Genomic DNA, 21,436 nt, shown 5'->3' with positions numbered 1-21,436 from the left:
CTTCTATCTAGCCTATTGATTTATATAAATAAGTTAGCTGCTCACCTCCTTCCCTGTCCCATTCTGCTCCTGACAAGCTGCTGTTATAAACCTTGTAAAATCATTTACCCCACTATCGGCTGATCACCAGCACTCATCACGCCTCTCAGTGTCCCTAGGTGTTTGCTTGTTCAAATATGTCATCTCTATATGTAAACAGACTGATAACAGTGTACACTTTAGAATAAATCACTGATTGTTAAATGTGCTACAGCAGAATTTCTGCTGAGTTTTATGTCTTTGCAACTCACCAAAACTTACTACCAGAAACCAGTAAGTGAAAGAGACTGGAAAGCTGTGTGCTCCTCAAAAGACAATTTTAGAATACCCCTTTAAAGCCCTTTCTACTATTGTTGAAAAGGAACTGTCTAAAAACAACCCTCAAATGTGGTGAGTTTTATCTGACACATTTTTTCCGTTTTGTAGTACATGATTATTTTCTTGGTGTTCCTGGCTCTGATGACTCTACATTTATCATTTGATAAGCTCTACTGGGCAGAGTGGTGGGAAGGTGCAGTGAAAATTACCCAACTTCCCCTATGTTAAGTCCTTATTAAATTTGTCTGTTATTCATCAATCAATTACAATAGGACAAGGCAAAGAAATATTGCAAGGGCTATATTGATTGGTTGCTGTGGGTAACAATGAGTTTTCATTTATATCCATTTGATAAGTCTCCCCCATTGTGTCATTAAAAGCTACAGTAACTAAAAGACTTTATGCACCACTGTACAGTAACTAATAGACCTTATTTACCACTATATCTATGGTTGCCTTCAGTAAAGTTGAACTGCTTTTATTTTTGGGGTTGGCAGTTGGAGAACTGTTTTGGCACCCCACATTGCAGTCTGATCCCCCAGTAAAAATGTGATACCTCCAGGATTAGTTATAACTGGCTCCTGATTTTAGCTAATAGCACCAGCCTTTCTGCAGGAATCCTTAGGGTATGTTCCCACGGTCAGTAAACGTTGCGGGTTGGATGCTACATATATCCGCAGCATCCAATCCACAGTGTCCAGATGCTACAGCATAGTGAATGGAATTTCAAGAAATCCCATATATTTTATGTGTGCACCGACGCCCACGGTCTACCTCCGGAGACGGACATGCGGCGTGTCTATCCAGACTGCATCATGTCAACATATCTTGTGGAGACGTGAGTTTCTGCAAGATAAATTTTACCCATACAATGTATTGGACGCTGTGATTCCGCACGGTTCAATGAACACATTCGGAATCACCTGCGTTCAAAAGTCGTCTGCACTTTGGACGCAGCAGACATGTGTCCAAAGCGCTGCCAATTACTGACCGTGGGGACGTAGCCTTACTGCTTTCTATACAAGCCAAGTTGTATCAAGTACAGTCTTAAGAACACATTCAAAAATTCTACTAATCTCCTATTTTGAATTTTATTTTTTTTCCAACAAATTCCCATTCAGAATCTCAGAAAAGGTGAACATTACTTACTTGACTGCTCTTGTGTTTAACAGTTATCTTGACTGGAACTGTAAGGTCCCGAATAGAAATGTTTCCAATGCTACATGCAACAACATAACTGTTCAGCTTCTGTTTCTTTTCAGCATTCAATGTAGAATCCTGATAATGTGTTCAACAGGAAATGTTCTATTAGAATCTTACATTTACCTATTTGTGTAATAGATTTTCTCTCTGCTACTTTTATATCTACAATATGCATATCAGAATACAACTGGTACTTTTAAAGTGTGGTGTAAAAAATTTCTACTGCCCAAATACAATGATCAGAAATATTACTTCACCTCTTTTCGACGTAGAATGTAATAGTATGTGCAGCATTGAGTCCATGGCAAATGTCAGTGATGTTACACAGGATCTTCCTGTAACAGCGATGACTTTTGCATGCTCTTCTTATTAGCCCTTTGTGACCAGGCTAAAATTCTCAAATCTAGCATGTCACATTTCTGTGGCAAAAACTCTGGAATGTTTCAACATATCCCGGCGATTCTGAGATTATATTTTTGTGTCACGTTGTACTTTATAATAGTGGTAAATTTTATGATAAGTCCCAAAAGTGTTTATTTATGAAAATATCAAAAATTTGATAAAAATGTAAAAGAATTATGCATTTTCAAACTGTGAATGTTTATATCATTGATCCAGGTAGAACACTGGGGAGAAAATAGCGCAAATAGGGATTTTTACGACAAACAAATAAAATAATTATCAGACTGTGGGAATCTGATCCATTAATTAATGCATTTTTGAAGAGTTTATCAGCTGCTGCAGATCCATAGGTAGCCAAACCAATGAAATGAAGATATGGAGAATTTGTGGATTCCTGAGGAAGAAGTGTATGTCAATTCAAAACACATTGAAAAAAAAACTGCATGTTTAATAAATTCCCTATAACTGATGTCTTCAATAATCGGCAGCGCGGAAAGAATCCATGAATTCTTCATATCTTCATTGATCAAAATAGTCATATCACACAAAATAGCTATGTCTACATTTACACCATATATAAATAGCATGGGACCTAAAACTTAACTTTATTTATACTAAAAAGACAAACAAAGTGATAAACTCAAACCACCAAGTGAGGTGGGAAAAATTTTTTTTTGAGTTGAGTGGTTTCTTGGTGGTTCATAATTTTTCTCATGCTATATATAACCTCCTTGGAAACTAAGGCTGGTATGTGATATTTGTATTGCCACAAGTTCCATGCAACCAAGAGACGAGTAATATACAATACCTAGACGAATTAGGTCCTTATACAGGACCGTATTGTAATCAGCTTTCTTTTAAACATTCCCTTCCGCGTCTAATAATTTTTTTTCCCCATCACTTGGTGGTTTGAGTTTATCACTTTGTTTGTCTTTTTAGTATAAATAAAAGTTAAGTTTTAGGTCCCATGCTATTTACATATTGATTTTTGTGGATTGTATCCTGCTTTTCTACATTTACACCATTTCAAAAATATCCTTTAATTTTGTTAAATATTTTTAGAAGTTTAAAAAATTAAAAATTTATCAGCATTTTGTCACATTTTTGTCAAACAAATAAAAAAAACTAATTTTTTGGGGATCTATGCAGTTTTCAAGTGACATTGGGGGACCTACCGTATATATATTGGAAAACCCACAAAAGCAATCATATTTGAAAAACATCACCCCTCAACATATCCAAAACAGCTGTCAGGTAGTTTTTTAACCCTTCAGGTGTTCTTCAGGAATTATTGCAAAATGGAATTATAGTAATTAAGAATATTTTTACCACTAAAATGTTTCTAATGCCTGAACACTATGGCTGGCAGACTCTGAGGCCACACAATCAGAATCTCAGAGAGCAAGTAGGATTAAAGAGTATATCTCAGGTCAGCAAAATAAGATATTGATGGTCATTAACCCCTTCAATGCGGCCAATTTCCGTTTTTACATTTTCATTTTTTCCTCACCGTTGTCTCAGAGACAGACATTTCTAATTTTTGTGCCCATATAGACATATGAGGACTCGTTTTTTACGGGATGAGTTGTACTGAATGACACCATTCATATTAGCACATAGCGTACTAGAAAATGGGAAAAAATGTCAAGTGGGGAGAAAATGTGAAAAAGACACAATTCTGGCATTGTTTTTGGGAATTGTTTTTACAGTGTACATTGTGTGGTAAAAAGACATCAAAATAGGATTCTGCACATCAGCACTATTAGGTTGTGTGCACACGTTGCTGATTTTTCGAGTTTTTTTGCGATAAAAACGCTATAAAACTGCAAAAAAAAAGCATACAATAAGCATCCCATCATTTAGAATGAATTCCACATGTTTTGTGCACATGATGCGTTTTTTCTGCGAAAAAAATTGCATTGCGGTAAAAAACACAACATGTTCATTCATTTTGCAGTTTTTTTTGCGGATTTCCCACTATAAAATGCATTGGGGAATGTCCAGAAAAAAAACGCATAAAAAATGCAACAAAAACGCGGCAAAAACGCGCAAAAAAGGCATGCAGATTTCTTGCAGAAAATTTCAGGTTTTTCTCAGGAATTTTCTGCAAGAAATCCTGAACGTGTGCACATAGCCTTATGGTGATACCCAACATGTCCAGTTTTTCCTTTATTTCAATGGTGAAAAAAAAATCAAGAGTTTGAAAAAAAATCTTTGGGGGTTGTATCTCTATTTTCCGAGACCCGAAACAATTTCATTTTTTCTGTCGCCGGAGCTGTGTGGATTACTTTTTGCAGGGATATAACGTTTTTCAAGCATTTTGGGATCGATATGACATTTTGATCCCTAATTACAGCATTTTTCAGCCTTGTTTACAAATGCATCCTAATCTTCTCCATTGATATTTTTTATTGATACTGATATTGGTAATTGATGCAGTAAGCAACTACAACTACAAGTACTTTTAGCCCTTCTGATAAATTAAGAACCAGGTTCACTTAAAGGGTAGAATTCTCTCCCTAGCGGCCTGAAATCAGGTAGAGGAAATGAAGCAACGTTCTATTTACAAATGCATGGGCTCCATTATTTCTCTTCAAATGGGAAACGCTTGTTACCTTTTTAACCCCATGTCCTGTTTACAGTATGAAAAGAATTTGATTTTTGTTTGGAATTCCTTATTAATTAACCCCTTCATGACCCAGCCTATTTTGACCTTAAAGACCTTGCCGTTTTTTGCAATTCTGACCAGAGTCCCTTTATGAGGTAATAACTCAGGAACGCTTCAACGGATCCTAGCGGTTCTGAGATTGTTTTTTCGTGACATATTGGGCTTCATGTTAGTGGTAAATTTAGGTCAATAAATTCTGTGTTTATTTGTGATAAAAACGGAAATTTGGCGAAAATTTTGAAAATTTCGCAATTTTCACATTTTGAATTTTTATTCTGTTAAACCAGAGAGTTATGTGACACAAAATAGTTAATAAATAACATTTCCCACATGTCTACTTTACATCAGCACAATTTTGGAAACAAAATTTTTTTTTGCTAGGAAGTTATAAGGGTTAAAATTTGACCAGCGATTTCTCATTTTTACAACGAAATTTACAAAACCATTTTTTTTAGGGACCACCTCACATTTGAAGTCAGTTTGAGGGGTCTATATGGCTGAAAATACCCAAAAGTGACACCATTCTAAAAACTGCACCCCTCAAGGTACTCAAAACCACATTCAAGAAGTTTATTAACCCTTCAGGTGCTTCACAGCAGCAGAAGCAACATGGAAGGAAAAAATGAACATTTAACTTTTTAGTCACAAAAATGATTTTTCAGCAACAATTTTTTTATTTTCCCAATGGTAAAAGGAGAAACTGAACCACGTACGTTGTTGTCCAATTTGTCCTGAGTACGCTGATACCTCATATGTGGGGGTAAACCACTGTTTGGGCGCACGGCAGGGCTTGGAAGGGAAGGAGCGCCATTTGACTTTTTGAATGAAAAATTGGCTGCACTCTTTAGCGGACACCATGTCACATTTGGAGAGCCCCCGTGTGCCTAAAAATTGGAGCTCCCCCACAAGTGACCCCATTTTGGAAACTAGACGCCCCAAGGAACTTATCTAGATGCATAGTGAGCCCTTTAAACCCCCAGGTGCTTCACAAATTGATCCGTAAAAATGAAAAAGTACTTTTTTTTCACAAAAAAATTCTTTTAGCCTCAATTTTTTCATTTTCACGTGGACAACAGGATAAAATGGATCCTAAAATTTGTTTGGCAATTTCTCCTGAGTACACCGATACTTCACATGTGGGGGTAAACCACTGTTTGGGCACATGGTAAGGCTCGGAAGGGAAGGAGCGCCATTTGACTTTTTGAATGAAAAATTATCTCCATCGATAGCGGACACCATGTCGCGTTTGGAGAGACCCTGTGTGCTTAAACATTGGAGCTCCCCCACAAGTGACCCCATTTTGGAAACTGGACCCCCCAAGGAACTTATCTAGATGCCTAGTGAGCACTTTAAACCCTCAGGTGCTTCACAAATTGATCCGTAAAAATGAAAAAGTACTTTTTTTTCACAAAAAATTTATTTTCGCCTCAATTTTTTCATTTTCACATGGGCAATAGGATAAAATGGATCCTAAAATTTGTTGAGCAATTTCTCCCGAGTACGCCGATACCTCATATGTGGGGGTAAACCACTGTTTGGGCACACGGCAGGGCTCGGAAGGGAAGGCGCGCCTTTTAACTTTTTGAATGGAAAATTAGCTCCAATTGTTAGCGGACACCATGTCGCATTTGGAGAGCCCCTGTGTGCCTATGCAATGGAGCTCCCCCACAAGTGACCCCATTTTGGAAACTAGACCCCCCAAGGAACTTATCTAGATGCATACTGAGCACTTTAAACCCCCAGGTGCTTCACAGAAGTTTATAATGCAGAGCCATGAAAATAAAAAATAATTTTTCTTTTCTCAAAAATGATTTTTTAGCCTGGAATTTCCTATTTTGCCAATGGTAATAGGAGAAATTGGACCACAAATGTTGTTGTCCAGTTTGTCCTGAGTATGCAGATACCCCATATGTGGGGGTAAACCACTGTTTGGGCGCACGGCAGGGCTCAGAAGGGAAGGCACGCCATTTGGCTTTTTAAATGGAAAATTATCTCCAATCATTAGCGGACACCATGTCGCGTTTGGAGAGCCCCTGTGTGCCTAAACATTGGAGATCCCCCACAAATTACCCCATTTTGGAAACTAGACCCCCAAAGGAACTAATCTAGATGTGTAGTGAGCACTTTGAACCCTCAAGTGCTTCACAGAAGTTTATAACGCAGAGCCATGAAAATAAAAAAAAAAAATTATTTTCTCAAAAATGAATTTTAGCCCGCAATTTTTTATTTTCCCAAGGGTAACAGGAGAAATTTGACCCCAAAAGTTGTTGTCCAGTTTCTCCTGAGTACGCTGATACCCCATATGTGGGGGTAAACCACTGTTTAGGCACATGCTGGGGCTCGGAAGTGAAGTAGTGACGTTTTGAAATGCAGACTTTGATGGAATGCTCTGCGGGCGTCACGTTGCGTTTGCAGAGCCCCTGATGTGGCTAAACAGTAGAAACCCCCCACAAGTGACCCCATTTTGGAAACTAGACCCCGAAAGGAACTTATCTAGATGTGAGGTGAGCACTTTGAACCCCAAAGTGCTTCACAGAAGTTCATAACACAGAGCAGTGAAAATAATAAATACGTTTTCTTTCCTCAAAAATAATTTTTTAGCCCAGAATTTTTTATTTTCCCAAGGGTTACAGGAGAAATTGGACCACAAAAGTTGTTGTCCAGTTTCTCCTGAGTACGCTGATACCCCATGTGTGGGGGTAAACCACTGTTTGGGCACACGTGGGGGCTCAGAAGGGAAGTAGTGACTTTTGAAATGCAGACTTTGATGGAATGGTCTGCGGGCGTCACATTGCGTTTGCAGAGCCCCTGGTGTGCCTAAACAGTAGAAACCCCCCACAAGTGACCCCATTTTGGAAACTAGACCCCCAAAGGAACTTATCTAGATGTGTGGTGAGCACTTTCAACCCCCAAGTGCTTTACAGAAGTTTATAACGCAGAGCCGTGAAAATAATAAATACGTTTTCTTTCCTCAAAAATAATTTTTTAGCCCAGAATTTTTTATTTTCCCAAGGGTTACAGGAGAAATTGGACCACAAAAGTTGTTGTCCAGTTTCTCCTGAGTACGCTGATGCCCCATGTGTGGGGGTAAACCACTGTTTGGGCACACGTGGGGGCTCAGAAGGGAAGTAGTGACTTTTGAAATGCAGACTTTGATGGAATGGTCTGCGGGCGTCACGTTGCGTTTGCAGAGCCCCTGGTGTGCCTAAACAGTAGAAACCCCCCACAAGTGACCCCATTTTGGAAACTAGACCCCCCAAGGAACTTATCTAGATATGTGGTGAGCACTTTGAACCCCCCAAGTGCTTCACAGACGTTTACAACGCAGAGCCGTGAAAATAAAAAATCATTTTTCTTTCCTCAAAAATGATGTTTTAGCAAGCAATTTTTTATTTTCTCAAGGGTAACAGGAGAAATTGGACCCCAGTAATTGTTGCGCAGTTTGTCCTGAGTATGCTGGTACCCCATATGTGGGGGTAAACCACTGTTTGGGCACACGTCAGGGCTCGGAAGTGAGGGAGCACCATTTGAATTTTTGAATACAAGATTGGCTGGAATCAATGGTGGCGCCATGTTGCGTTTGGAGACCCCCTGAAGTGCCTAAACAGTGGAAACCCCTCAATTCTACCTCCAACACACCCCTAACCCTTATCCCAACTGTAGCCGTAACCCTAATCACAACCCTAACCCCAACACACCCCTAACCACAACCCTAACCCCAACACACCCCTAACCCTAACCACAACCCTAATTCCAACCCAACTCTAAGGCTATGTGCCAACGTTGCGGATTCGTATGAGATTTTTCAGCATCATTTTTGAAAAATCCGCGGGTAAAAGGCACTGCGTTTTACCTGTGGATTTACCGTGGATTTCCAGTGTTTTTTGTGCGGATTTCACCTGCGGATTCCTATTGAGGAACAGGTGTAAAACGCTGCGGAATCCGCACAAAGAATTGGCATGCTGCGGAAAATACAACGCAGCGTTCCCGCGCGGTATTTTCTGCACCATGGGCACAGCGGATTTGGTTTTCCATATGTTTACATGGTACTGTAAACCCGATGGAACACTGCGGCCAATCCGCACCGTGTGCACATAGCCTAATTCTAAAGGTATGTGCACACGCTGCGGAAAACGCTGCGGATCCGCAGCAGTTTCCCATGAGTGTACAGTTCAATGTGAACCTATGGGAACCAAAAATCGCTGTACACATGCTGCGGAAAAACTGCACGGAAACGCAGCGGTTTACATTCCGCAGCATGTCACTTCTTTCTGCGGATTCCGCAGCGGTTTTAGAACTGCTCCAATAGAAAATCGCAGTTGTAAAACCGCAGTGAAATGCGCAGAAAAACCGCGGTAAATCCACGATAAATCGGCAGCGGTTTAGCACTGTGGATTTTTCAAATCTGCGGAAAAATCCGCATAGGACCAGAATACGTGTGCACATACCGAAACCCTAACCCTAACCCTACCCCTAACCCTAACCCTAGCCCTAACCCTACCCCTACCCCTACCCCTAACCCTACCCCTAACCCTAACCCTACCCCTAACCCTACCCCTAACCCTAACCCTAGTTCTTACCCCAACCTTAGTGAAAAAAAAAAAAATTCTTTATTTTTTTTATTGTCCCTATCTATGGGGGTGACAAAGGGGGGGGGTCATTTACTATTTTTTTTATTTTGATCACTGAGATAGGATATATCTCAGTGATCAAAATTCACTCTGGAACGAATCTGCCGGCCGGCAGATTCGGCGGGCGCACTGCACATGCGCCCGCCATTTTGGAAGATGGCGGCGCCCAGGAAAGAAGACGGACGGACCTCGGGCGGCCAGGTAAGTATAAGGGGGGGAGATCAGGGCACGGGGGGGGCGTCGGAGCACGGGGGGGGTGGATCGGAGCATGGGGGGGGTGGATCGGAACACGGGAAGGAGGATTGGAGCACGGGGAAGGATTGGAGCACGGGGTGAGGGATCGCTGTGCGGGGGGGTGGATCGGAGCACGGGGGGGGGGTCGCTGTGTGCGGGGGGGGGATCGGAGTGCGGGGGGGTTTGATTGCAGCACAGGGGGTGTGATTGGTGCACGGGGAAGCGGACAGGAGGACGGGGGAGCGGAGCACAGGACAGAGGGGAGCGGACCACAGATCGGGGGGCTGGGGGGGCGATCGGAGGGGTGGGGTGGGTGCACATAAGTGTTTCCAGCCATGGCCGATGATATTGCAGCATCGGCCATGGCTGGATTGTAATATTTCACCAGTTTTTTAGGTGAAATATTACAAATCGCTCTGATTGGCAGTTTCACTTTCAACAGCCAATCAGAGCGATCGTAGCCACGAGGGGGTGAAGCCACCCCCCCTGGGCTAAACTACCACTCCCCCTGTCCCTGCAGATCGGGTGAAATGGGAGTTAACCCTTTCACCCGGCCTGCAGGGACGCGATCTTTCCATGACGCATATGCTGCGTCATGGGTCGGAATGGCACCGACTTTCATGACGCAGCGTATGCGTCAAAGGTCGGGAAGGGGTTAAGAGGGCACATTACAAGTGGATGTGAAATAGGTAAAACCTTTGCTGCTTCCTTAACATAATGGCAATGAAATCCCAAGCTGTAACTAATCTGTTTACAAAGCTTGACGACGACATATTATAACCCTGTTAGATCATTTCCTATATGGAATGGCTTGGTTCTCTTATCTTATTGGCACTGAATTGTTATGTCAGGGAAAGAAATATTTGTACTGCCATAGCGGATGCTGAAAACCTGTTGGGTTACTGTACTTTTGCCACAACTTTGTATTTTCTGTACATGATGTACTCTAAATTTGAACAACTATCACACATTTATAATTCTAAACTGCTTTCCATAAATCAATAGAGTTGGTGATCCGAAACTCTGTAAAATTAGACTTGTCAGTTGTCATCCCTTTCCCCCGTCTCCAGCACTAATCATTTTTGTTGCATTTTTACAACCCGATTGCATCTGTTAAATATCCGTTGGTCGCATGATGTAGAGATATAGAACACGGTTCCAGCGATGTATTACTTACTTGCTGTAGTTTTTATAACATTACTGCTTTACTATTAGATTATCACTAGAGGACTAGTCAACCTGCTGCCATGTAGTCCTCCATATTCATGCGCTCTCTATAACCCCGTCCCACCACTAATTGGCAGTGCGCTGCCTATTCAGTCTACACAGAAAGCTGCTAATCAGGGGTGTGGGCAGAGATATACAGAGCTCAGCATTCAGAGAACTGGAAGAAAATAAGATGGTTAGCACAGGGCACCTTATCTAGCCCTAAGCACTTTAGCTATTACAGCTTTGGCTTGGAATAGTCTATGAGCGATTTTCATGTGGCTATAATAACCTTAGAAGCATCTTTATATACCGGCTATAGGCCTTTTCTTGTGTCTGTTTCTTATCGGATAACTGTATACATGTGGCTACAGCTATGTGAGATTACTATTAATTATTACATTATTTGAGATGTCTTACATTGGTTAACTTATTGCACCTTACAGTATACTTCAATCTTTCTGTAACTCGTCCCCAGTATACCTTGTTCTCACTGGTGTGGGATATAGCATACCATTTCTTTATCCCTTAGGATTATTGGGGTATTATATGGTGTACACTATATGCATTTATGCATGGCTTATACTAATTCTATGTACCAGTAATTATAAAAGATGATGAATTATTATGCTGTTATGTCTACCTTTTGGTATGTCACCTTGGCCATTGTTTGCACCTGACTATGTGCAGCTCAGGGATGTTAGACTTTTAGGCTGTGTATCCACGTTTCGGATTTTTTGTGTTTTTTTCGAGTGTTTTCTCTATAAAAATGCGATAAAAACGCATCCATTAATCATCCTATTAATAGAATGCAATCTGCAATTTTTGTGCATATTCGCGGAAAAAAATGCAGCATGTTCATTAATTTTGCAGATTTTTCATGCATTTCCCGTTATTTAATGTATTGGGAGTCTCCGGAAAAAAAAACCGAAAAAAATCCGCACAAAAAACGTGAGAAAAAGGGCGATAAAAACACGCAAAAAACACATGCGGATTTCCTGCGGAAAAAGTCCGGTTTTGTTCAGGAAATTTCTGCAAATAATCCTGACGTGTGCACAGAGCCTTACTATTCACTGGACCAGCAAAGCTTCTTTGATAAATATAAGAGGAGATAGGTAACAGTATTATTAACTAAGCCCCACATGTAAAAAAGGCTTGAGGAGTTAAAGTGAGAAATGGCTAACTGAAAAAAACAAACATTAACCGTTTTTACCTATTTGTTTCAATTAACAAGTACTCGCCTGAAAAAGTCCAGCTTTGCTGAAGAAGGTGAACTGGGCTCTTGAAACGGCATAGAAATCACCTTGACTTAAATTAGACAACAGGCTGGATGGAAGGACAACAGATGCCAATGGATTATCCTGATTTGTCTTCATGTCAACCTGATGAAAAAATGTATTGAAATGTACAACTCATACTGAAAAGCTTCTTATATCACAGTATTCTTAGCATGTTTTCATATATATGTAACTTTATGTGTATATATATATTATCTATATACAGTGGGTACGGAAAGTATTCAGACTCCTTTAATTTTTTTGCTCTTTGTTTCATTACAGCCATTTGGTAAATTCAAAAAAGTTCATTTTTTTCTCATGAATGTACACTCTGCACCCGATCTTGACTTAAAAAACCCAGAAATGAAGTAATTTTTGCAAATTTATTAAAAAAGAAAAACTGAAATATCACAAGGTCATAAGTATTCAGACCCTTTGCTCAGTTTTAAGTAGAAGCACTCTTATGAGCTAGGACAGGCATGAGTCTTCTTGGGAATGATGCAACAAGTTTACCACCCCTGGATTTGGGGATCCTCTGCCATTCTTCCTTGCAGATCCTCTCCAGTTCCGTCAGGTTCGATGGTGAACATTGGAGGACAGCCATTTTCAGTTCTCTCCAGAGATGCTCAATTGGGTTTAGATCTGGATGGGCCAGTCAAGAATGGTCACAGGACTGGAATTTCCTTTTCTTTTTCAAAAGAAAATATAGTGCATACAAAAGAAAAATTGACATGGTCGACATGACCCAGTCAACGTGTTTCGAGTGCACTAAGCAGTCTTACTCATGACCCTATATTTTCTTTTGAAAAAGAAAAAGAAAATCCAGTCCTGTTGAGCCGCACTCGAATGTTTTCTATTTCCACATATAGATATATACTTATATGTGTGTGCTTGTGCATGTGCGTGTGTGCAGTGTTTGCTATGTTAATTGTAAAAACTCACAGTTCACTATACCTTAAAATCGGAACTGTTACTCTGAGCTCCAACGCTGAAGGATGAGCCATTGTACGAGGTAGCATTTACTTTGGAAACTCCTAAACACAAGTTTCGTGACACAATGCTGACAGATGGTCCTGGGAACTGAATCTTTAAAGCTAGAGCTTCTATTGTCTTTAGCGCTCTGAAATAAACACAATAACAGAAGACATAAGCTCTAGGAAAATATGAGATAATTGCCATTCACTAACATCTGTATCCATTATGAAGACTTTATTTGTGTAATCTGCATTAAGAAAGGTAAGAATTGTTGTGATTTTAGCTAAGTCATCACTACTGTTGTATTACTCCATGAATAGCTAATTGATAAATCAATGAAATATTAAGAAATATGGTACTTACTGAGAAGAGGATGTCGCTAATACATTGTCTGAACTGTTTAATATATTGGAAAACACAGTGACAACAGTTGAGCCCAGGTCAGCATTAATGTCAGCTGCATCATTCACTATTTTCTTAAGTGTTTTGACGACATCATTAACTTTCTCCTGCGTTAGCTCCTGGCCGCTCCCAGTAAGATTTAACAGATTGGCCAAATCTTCAGCATTATCTGTAAAATTATACATTGCTTAGTCCATATGATTTAGGAAATTAAATTCTTTTAAAAGTTGCAAATCTTTATATAGCCATAGTAAAAAAAAATTAGATCCAGCACCAGATAAAAATATTCAAAAATCTTTATTAGAACTTCACTAAAAATGTTGTACAGGCACACTGATGTCTCTGAAACGTTTCGCCTTAGTCAGACTCTTAGTCATAGGTTGTATAGCTTTATTAAAAATGTTGTACAGGCATACTGATGTCTCTGAAACGTTTCGCCTTAGTCAGACTCTTAGTCATAGGTTGTATAGCTTTATTAAAAATGTGATACAGGCATATTGTTGGTCTGACATGTTAAAAGTCAGATTGTTAGTTACAGCCTGTATGACTAAGAGTCTGACTCAAAATGTGACACAAACAACAGTATGCCAGTATTACATTTGTAATCAAGTCATAAAGGATATCAGGAAATATCTAAGAGTCTGACTGCCATGAAACATGTAGTATTCCTCTACTACATTTTTTAATGAAGTTATAAAGTTTTATTGGATTTTTTTTATCTGGTGCTGGGTTTAAACTTTTTACAACAACTATGTGATGTACTGCTTGGAGCCTCACAAGCTTAAATGGGTTGTCCACCACTACTAAGACAACCACTACTTAAATTAAATATACAGCCCTGATAAAATAATAAAGCCTAAACTCACCTACCATGCCATCTCCATTCCAGCGGTGTCAACACTCGCGGTCCTGGGGCTGTGATGCGCAGGAACGACACTTAATGCCCGGCACCCAATCAGCACTGGTGTCACTGTCTCCGCCATTGGACAAACTGAACATGAAGAGCTGCAGCTCTGGCTTCCTCTTCATGTTCAGCTTGTACGAAGGCAGAGACAGTGACGCCAGAGCTGATTGGGCGCTGGCATCACAACACCCCATCACAGTCCCAGGGACAGCGAGTGCCGACACCGTGGGAACGACTCCGGCATGGGAGGGCTTTATTATTGTATCAGGGCCGAACATTTAGTTTAAGAAGGGGTTGTCCTAGTAGTGGACAACCTGTTTAGTCAGCGTACTAAAGGGGAGATTACTTGCAGTCTGCATCTAATTAGGTGGTAATGAACACCGAATAACTGTATTTTATATGTTTTTTCTTAAAGGAATTTTGTCAACCCCAAATCTCAAATTAACTACTTATACATCCTTATAGTGCACTTATCTCACTTTTTAGTTTTTCAGCAAAACAGGTTTATTTAATATGCAAATGAGGGCTTCTTGGTGAAAGGCTACATGCATCATTTGGCACCACAATCAATATTACATAAACCTTCCCTAAAGGTACCGTCACACTCAGTGACGCTGCAGCAATATAGACAACGAGCCGATCGCTGGAGCGTCGCTGTTTAGGTCGCTGTAGAGACGTCAAACACAGCAGCTCCAGAACAATGCAGGAGTGATCCAGTGACGTAACGGCGACTCACTTATCGTTCTCGCTGGTTGTTAGCTCCATATAAAACATTGCTGGCATCGTTGCTTTTGCTGTCAAACATGACGATACACGCCGACCTGATGACCAAATAAAGTTCTGGACTTCTAGCTACGACCAGCGATATCACAGCGGGATCCAGATCGCTGCTGCGTGTCAAACACAACGAGATCGCTATACAGGGCGCTGTAACGTCACGGATCATTGTCGTTCTCGTTGTAAAGTTGCTGAGTATGAAGGTACCTTTAGCTTTATTAGCAATGCCTGTTTAATCAGAGCAAGCAAGTGTTATTGTGGGTGTGCTCTCATCCCTCTCTCCTATCTGCATTGACCACTCCCTACTGTGTGATCCTATGGAAAGCGACTGGACGCTGCAGACAGGAGAGAGGGATGAACACACACCCACACTCGCGCTGAGTGGAATTTGAAATACTTTCCAGGTGCCATGTAGACCAGTGACTACATATAAGCTGGTGTCTACTGCAACCTATAAAGGATTATAGACAGCTGCTATAAAGCATAAATCACCTAAATGTCAAGCTGTTTAATAGTGTTTCATGTATAAATATCAGCAGCAAGCTTCTAAGCTTAAGTTTTGTAACATCTATGCAGGAAAAATGGGAGCAATGTTTTAATTCTGGTTTTAGTATTATTCCTATTAAAACTGCTCATTTTCTTACCCGTACAGTTGCTCAGATCCGGCGGCCCCCAATAAGAAGTATAGTTGTGTTGTCCCAAATAGCTACAAAGAAAAAAAAACGTACTACAGGTAAATTGGTATTATCATCCAATAGAACGTTCATAATCTAGACGTAATTCACCTTGAAAATAAATAAAGCAGACATCCAGACATATTTTAACAGGTTACATTAAATAAAATATCCTTTGAAAATATTATCCTTTTCTAAAAGGGTTTATTAGAGAAAACCTGTTTCAAAAGAGAAGCTGCCGATAAACTGCAAACCCTGTTGCAGTCAGCCAGGGTTTTTTTTCCCTTATGAAGTTCAAACACCCTGCAGGGGTATATGGAAGGGGGATTCTATATGAAACAACCCATTAACCCCTTTACTCCCAAGCCTGTTTTCACCTTCATGACCAGGCCAAATTTTACAATTCTGACGAGTGTCACTTTATGAAGTAATAACTCTGGAACGCTTAAATGGTTCCCACTAATTCGTAGACTGTTTTTTCATGACATATTGTAATTCAGGATAGTGGTAAAATTTCTTTGATATGACTTGCATTTCTTTGTGTAAAAAGAAATGAAATCTGCAAACATTTTGAAAATTTAGCAATTTTCAAACTTTTAATTATGATGCCCTTAAACCAGAGTGATATCTCACACAAAATAGTTAATAATAACATTTTCCACAACGTCTACTTGACAACAGCAAAAAATTTGCTGGAATAACTAGCGGACGCCATGTCACATTTCGAAATTCCCTAATGTGCCTAAACAGTGGAAACCTCCCACAAGTGACAGCATTTTGGAAACTAGACCCTCAGGAAACTTATCTAACTGTGTGGTGAGCACCTTGAACCCCCATGTGCTTCACAGAAATGTATAAACTTGAGCCATGAAAATAAAGAAAATCTAATCTTTCCCACAAAAATGTATTTTAGCCCCAAATTTTGCATTTTCACATGAGTGACAGGAGAAATTGCACCATACAATTTGTTTTTTAACTTCTCCTGAGTATGTCTATACCCCATATGTGGGGGAAAACTACCGTTTGGGTGCACAGCAGGCTTCGGAAGGAAAGGAATTTTCTGGCATAATTAGCGAACACATGTCGCTTTTGGAGAGACCCTGTTGTGCCTACACAGTGGAAACCGCCTGCAATTGACACGAGTTTGGAAACTAAACCCCTCAGTAAACTTATCTAGATTTATGGTAAGTACCTTGAACCCCCATGTGCTTCATAGACGTTTATAACATTGAACGGTGAAAATGAAAAAGAAATCACATTTTTCCCACAAAAAATGTTTTTTTTAGTCCCAATTTTTGCCTATTCATAAGGGTAACAGGAGAAACTGGACCGAAAAAAATTTGGTGTGCAATTTTCTCCCCCATATGTGGGGAAAAACTACTGTTCAGTTGCATGGTAGAGCTCAGAAAGGAAGGAGTGATTTTTTATGATGCAGACTTTGATGGCATGCTCTGAGGGTGTCATTTCACTTTTGGAAAACCCCTGATGTATATAAATCACCCCACAAGTAACCACATTTTGGAAACTAGACCCCCCAAGGAATGTAGATAAATGCACTTTGCACCCTCAGGTGCTTCACAGAAGTTTATAAACTAGATCCGTTAAAATTAAAAAAAAAAAAATCACATTTTTCCCACAGAAAAATTATTTTAGCCCCAAATTTTTTGTTTTCATCATTTTAACAGAAGGAAAGGGAGCCCAAAATTTGTTGTGCAATTTCGCATGAGTATGCTGATACCCCATATGTGGTCTAAAAATTATTTTGAGGCACAGTGCAAAGCTCAGAAGGGAAGAAGCCCCATATTGGAGTTCAGATTTTGCTGGACTGGTTTGAGGGTGGTATGTCACTCTGGCAGAGTCCCTGAGGTGCCAAAACAGCAGAACCCCCATAAGAGACACCATTTTAAAAACTAAACCTCTCAACGAATTCATCTATGTGTGCAGTAATCATATTGGTATTACAGGTGGGTCACAGAATTTTATACCATTGGGCAGTGAAGAAAAAAATAATTACATGCCTACCGCACAAATTTTGTTTTAGTTCCAGATTTTGCATTTTCGCACTGGGAAATGGGTAAAAATAGGACCAAAATGTGTCCCACAATTTTTGCTGAATGTAGAAATCCCCCATATGTGGCTGTACAGTACTGCTTAGCCACACGACCAGACTCAGGAGGGACAGAGCGCTATTTGCCACCTGGAGCATAGATTTTCCTAGAATAGTTTGCGAACTCCATATACAGAGCACCAAAGTGCTAGAAAAGCAGAATCCCCCCTCAAGTTACCCCATTTTGGAAATGATACCTGTTCATGAATTTATCTTCAGGTATAGTGATGCTTTTGACTCCATGGTTGTTTTCCAGAAACAAGCAGCAGTGAAAATTGCAAACTGCCATTGTTCTGACCGGTATGTTGTAGTGAACAGTACTTTGTAGTGACCAGTACATTTTGCCCAGCTCATGCTTCTGGAGACACACACCCATATATTAAGCGGGCTCTCAAAGCTACAGAAATGCCAAACATGTTGACGCTATATGTGGTTTAAGCATACTGTGAGGCTCAGAAGGGAGGGGCATTTGGATTTGAGAGGGCAGAATTTGCTGAATTTCTTTTGAGGGTGAGGAGCCATTTTGCTTTTCCAGAGCCTTTGTGCTGCCAGTAACATGGAGGCCCCCAATATTTCCATTGACAGATGATGGACCTGCGTGGTGGATTTTTTTGTGGATTGAGTGAAGCTTTTATTGGGAGCATTTTACATAACGTTTGGGATCATATTAAACCTTTGCGATGCTGAACACTTACTTTTGGGTTTCCATCTAAATCTCTGAGTGATGTAATTCAGATGAAACCCCCAAAGGATGCATTCACTATAATGAGGCAGCAGAGTTACTCTTGATTCACACTGGCCTTTGTTCCACGATGTCCTTTTTTCCAGAAGTGTATAAAACTGTGGCAGACCGTGTCTTTATGCTTACCTAAAAAGACGGACACTGCCAGATCAAAGGTCAGACGGCATCAACAGTGTCTCCACCTGCCTCATTACAGGGAATTTTCAGCCAGGGGTTGCATTTGAATCAAGTAACCCCCGGATAAGGCACGGAGGGTCCGAAAGGAGGGGGCCATGACCGGGGCAGGTTGCAAGTGACGGAGATAATTGGAGGGTTAAGAAAAAGGCAGTGGGACGGCGGGGGGGGAGGGGGAGAAGTAGTAGGGGATTAAGCAAAGGGGAAGTGACATAGGGGAAGTGACTAGGATGAGGAAAAGGGGGGGCACACGAGGGGTTAAAAGAGGACGCCAGGAGGGGCCGGACCCTCTTTCCCTCAGGACGTCCGGACAGCAAGCAAGCTCCTCTCCCGCCCGCAGGCACACCGAGCTCTCCCATCCCGTGGACATATCTTACCGGCATGGACGTCATCGCCAGGCTCCAGGCGGCTGCCAGCGCTCACACCCCAGGATGGTTGGAAAGCATTGCGGAAGGTATCCTGGGGGTGAGCGGTGGTAGTGGGGAGTCCTCGGTGCCAGCTGGTGGGGCAGGTCTGGGGCGCAGTAGTGAGGGCAGAGCAGGATCCCGCAGCAGGAGCGCAGAGGGTAGCAGCGGCAGGAGGAGTGCGCCGGCTAGCAGGCGTCGGGCGGCGGATGCTGCATGCTCCGCCGGGCAGGAAAGGCAGGGAGAATGTGGTCCGGAGCCGACGGGGGGCGGAGGAGGGAGGCCACAAGACCCATCGCAGCGCAGCAGCAGGGACAGGGATCCCCAGGGAGGCCTCCGGTGGTAGTTCAGGCAGCAGAAGCAGCCAGGGGTGTGAGCGTTCCCCCCGCAGCCAGGCAGGAGAGCCAGGACACATGGGCGGCGCCATCTTGTTTCCGGGGTCCTTCTCAAAGGCCCCAGGGAAGCGGGCTGCCCAGCGAGGTGCCTGTTGAAAGAAGGCAGAATCCGGGGCCGTCCAGCCAGATGCCCGTGGGGGAAGGGGGGGGAGGAGAACAACTCGCAAGACTAAGCCCCCTGAAAGGCTGGCCATGGAGATGCTAGTAAGGGGGCAGCAGCGCAGGACAAGGAGCCCTTCGAGGGAGCGGTGGGCAAGCGTAAATAGACGGCGACGGCCCAGGATGGTGAGCACCCCCAGGCAGCAAGGGCCATGCATCGGGTTGCAGAGCCACCAGCAGAACACCCAGGGCAGAGCCAGGCAGGGGAACAGGACTAGCGAAAGGGTGGCCACCACACAATATAGCCACGGGAGCCAAGAAAGAACGGGAGATGAGCGCGCGGAGGACGGACGCTGGTCGCAAGGAGCAACATGGCCCTCATCCCTGGCCGCGGACAGCGACGGCAACGGCGAGGAGGATTCCAGGAGCACAGTGGCCGGGGGGAGGATGACTCCCATGCGGCCTGGTAACTATGAATCCATGTTTCCATCATACCCAGATGCAGGCCCATTGTTAGTGGATGGGGGGAGCCAGGGATCACAGATGGATAGTGTAGCCACTATTTTAGGGTCCTTGGAGGCCACCGCAAGGGAAACGAGGGCAATGATAGCGAGTCTGGCAGACAGAATGGACCGTTTTGAGGGACGCGGGCCTGGGCATCTATCAGCTTGGACGAGCCCATACTTGTGGCCTTGTGCCGCTGGGGGTGGAGACGATATAAACAGGGCCCCCGAGTCGGCGGCAGCCGGGGATGAGGACTATGGGCAGTTAGATGACATGGCGCGGGGGGATATATATTTTTGTTTTACGGGTAACTTGGGTATGCATCTTAAGAAAGAGATGAAAGAAAAAATATGGAGGGATGAGTATGTGGACATTTTCGCGCTTTTACCTGTAGAGAGGTTGAGCACAAAGTTAGGAAGGAAGGGATGGAGGGAGGAAAGAAGAGGAGCGAACAATTACGGTGGCGCATACGTTTACAAATTGGTGGCATGCTTTTGTGATATTTGGTAGCATCATTGGGCAAAAGGCGCCAGAAAATTGCTCGCAATTGTTTTGCTACATGGATACCATTGGGGAGGCTTACAAGGCATATGGGGGTCAAGCTTGGCTGCGGTATGACGAACAGTTTCGTCAGCGCAAGGCCATGCGACCATCTATGAGATGGGATCAAAAAGATATTGGCCTGAGGCTTCGGATTATGTCTCAGAATCACAGACATTGGATGCCCTTTCAGGGAGGGGCCGGTGGCGCCGGCCATACAGGATACAGCACGGGAAGCATGGCAGGGGGGAACTTCCAAGGTCGGGGCGGTAATCAAAAACATGGGCTCTGCTGGCAATTCAACGAGGGACAGTACAAATTCGGAACAGGCTGTAAATTCAGGCACACGTGTTCCAATTGTGGGGGATCGGCACATGGGGCCAATAGGTGTCCCAGGAAGTACGGTGGTAAGGGGTGAGGAGCCAGTCATGGTCAAGGGCCAAACACCGGTCAAGCTACACGCGATGCTCCCTTATCTAAGTAGATACCCGGATAGGGAAAAAGCGGACTTATTAGGCAAAGGTTTCAAGGACGGGTTTGTTATCCTTTCACCGGCGTGCCAAACGCCACGGAAGCTGAGGAATCTCTGTCCGGCTTATCAGCACCCGGCAGTTGTAAAGCAGAAACTTGATAAAGAGGTGCTGATGGGCCGGATGGCGGGTCCGTTTAGTTTCCCACCCGTGTCGGACTTGGTGGTTTCTCCATTGGGCATTGTACCAAAGAAGGAACCGAACAAGTTCCGAATGATCCATCACCTGTCA

The 21,436-nt window shown here is 42.5% G+C and overlaps 1 protein-coding gene across 4 annotated transcripts in view; it reads right to left on the bottom strand.

Moving 5' to 3' along the window:
* ADGRG6 (adhesion G protein-coupled receptor G6) overlaps positions 1 to 21,436 on the bottom strand; it is a 259,254-nt gene that overhangs the window by 34,231 nt on the left and 203,587 nt on the right. For all 4 annotated transcript variants that reach the window (XM_069769188.1, XM_069769187.1, XM_069769189.1 and 1 more), the window contains 5 exons: positions 15,681 to 15,742; positions 13,317 to 13,524; positions 12,933 to 13,098; positions 11,943 to 12,083; positions 1,507 to 1,635 (listed from right to left, as the gene is read on the bottom strand). In XM_069769188.1, coding sequence (XP_069625289.1) covers positions 1,507 to 1,635; positions 11,943 to 12,083; positions 12,933 to 13,098; positions 13,317 to 13,524; positions 15,681 to 15,742 — 706 coding nt within the window. The remainder of the gene's footprint in view (positions 1 to 1,506; positions 1,636 to 11,942; positions 12,084 to 12,932; positions 13,099 to 13,316; positions 13,525 to 15,680; positions 15,743 to 21,436) is intronic.

This window comes from Ranitomeya imitator, chromosome 5, assembly GCF_032444005.1.
Source record: "Ranitomeya imitator isolate aRanImi1 chromosome 5, aRanImi1.pri, whole genome shotgun sequence".
NCBI lineage: Eukaryota > Metazoa > Chordata > Amphibia > Anura > Dendrobatidae > Ranitomeya > Ranitomeya imitator.
The sequence above is the reverse complement of the archived record's forward strand: the minus strand, read 5'-3'. Positions and strand labels throughout refer to the sequence as shown.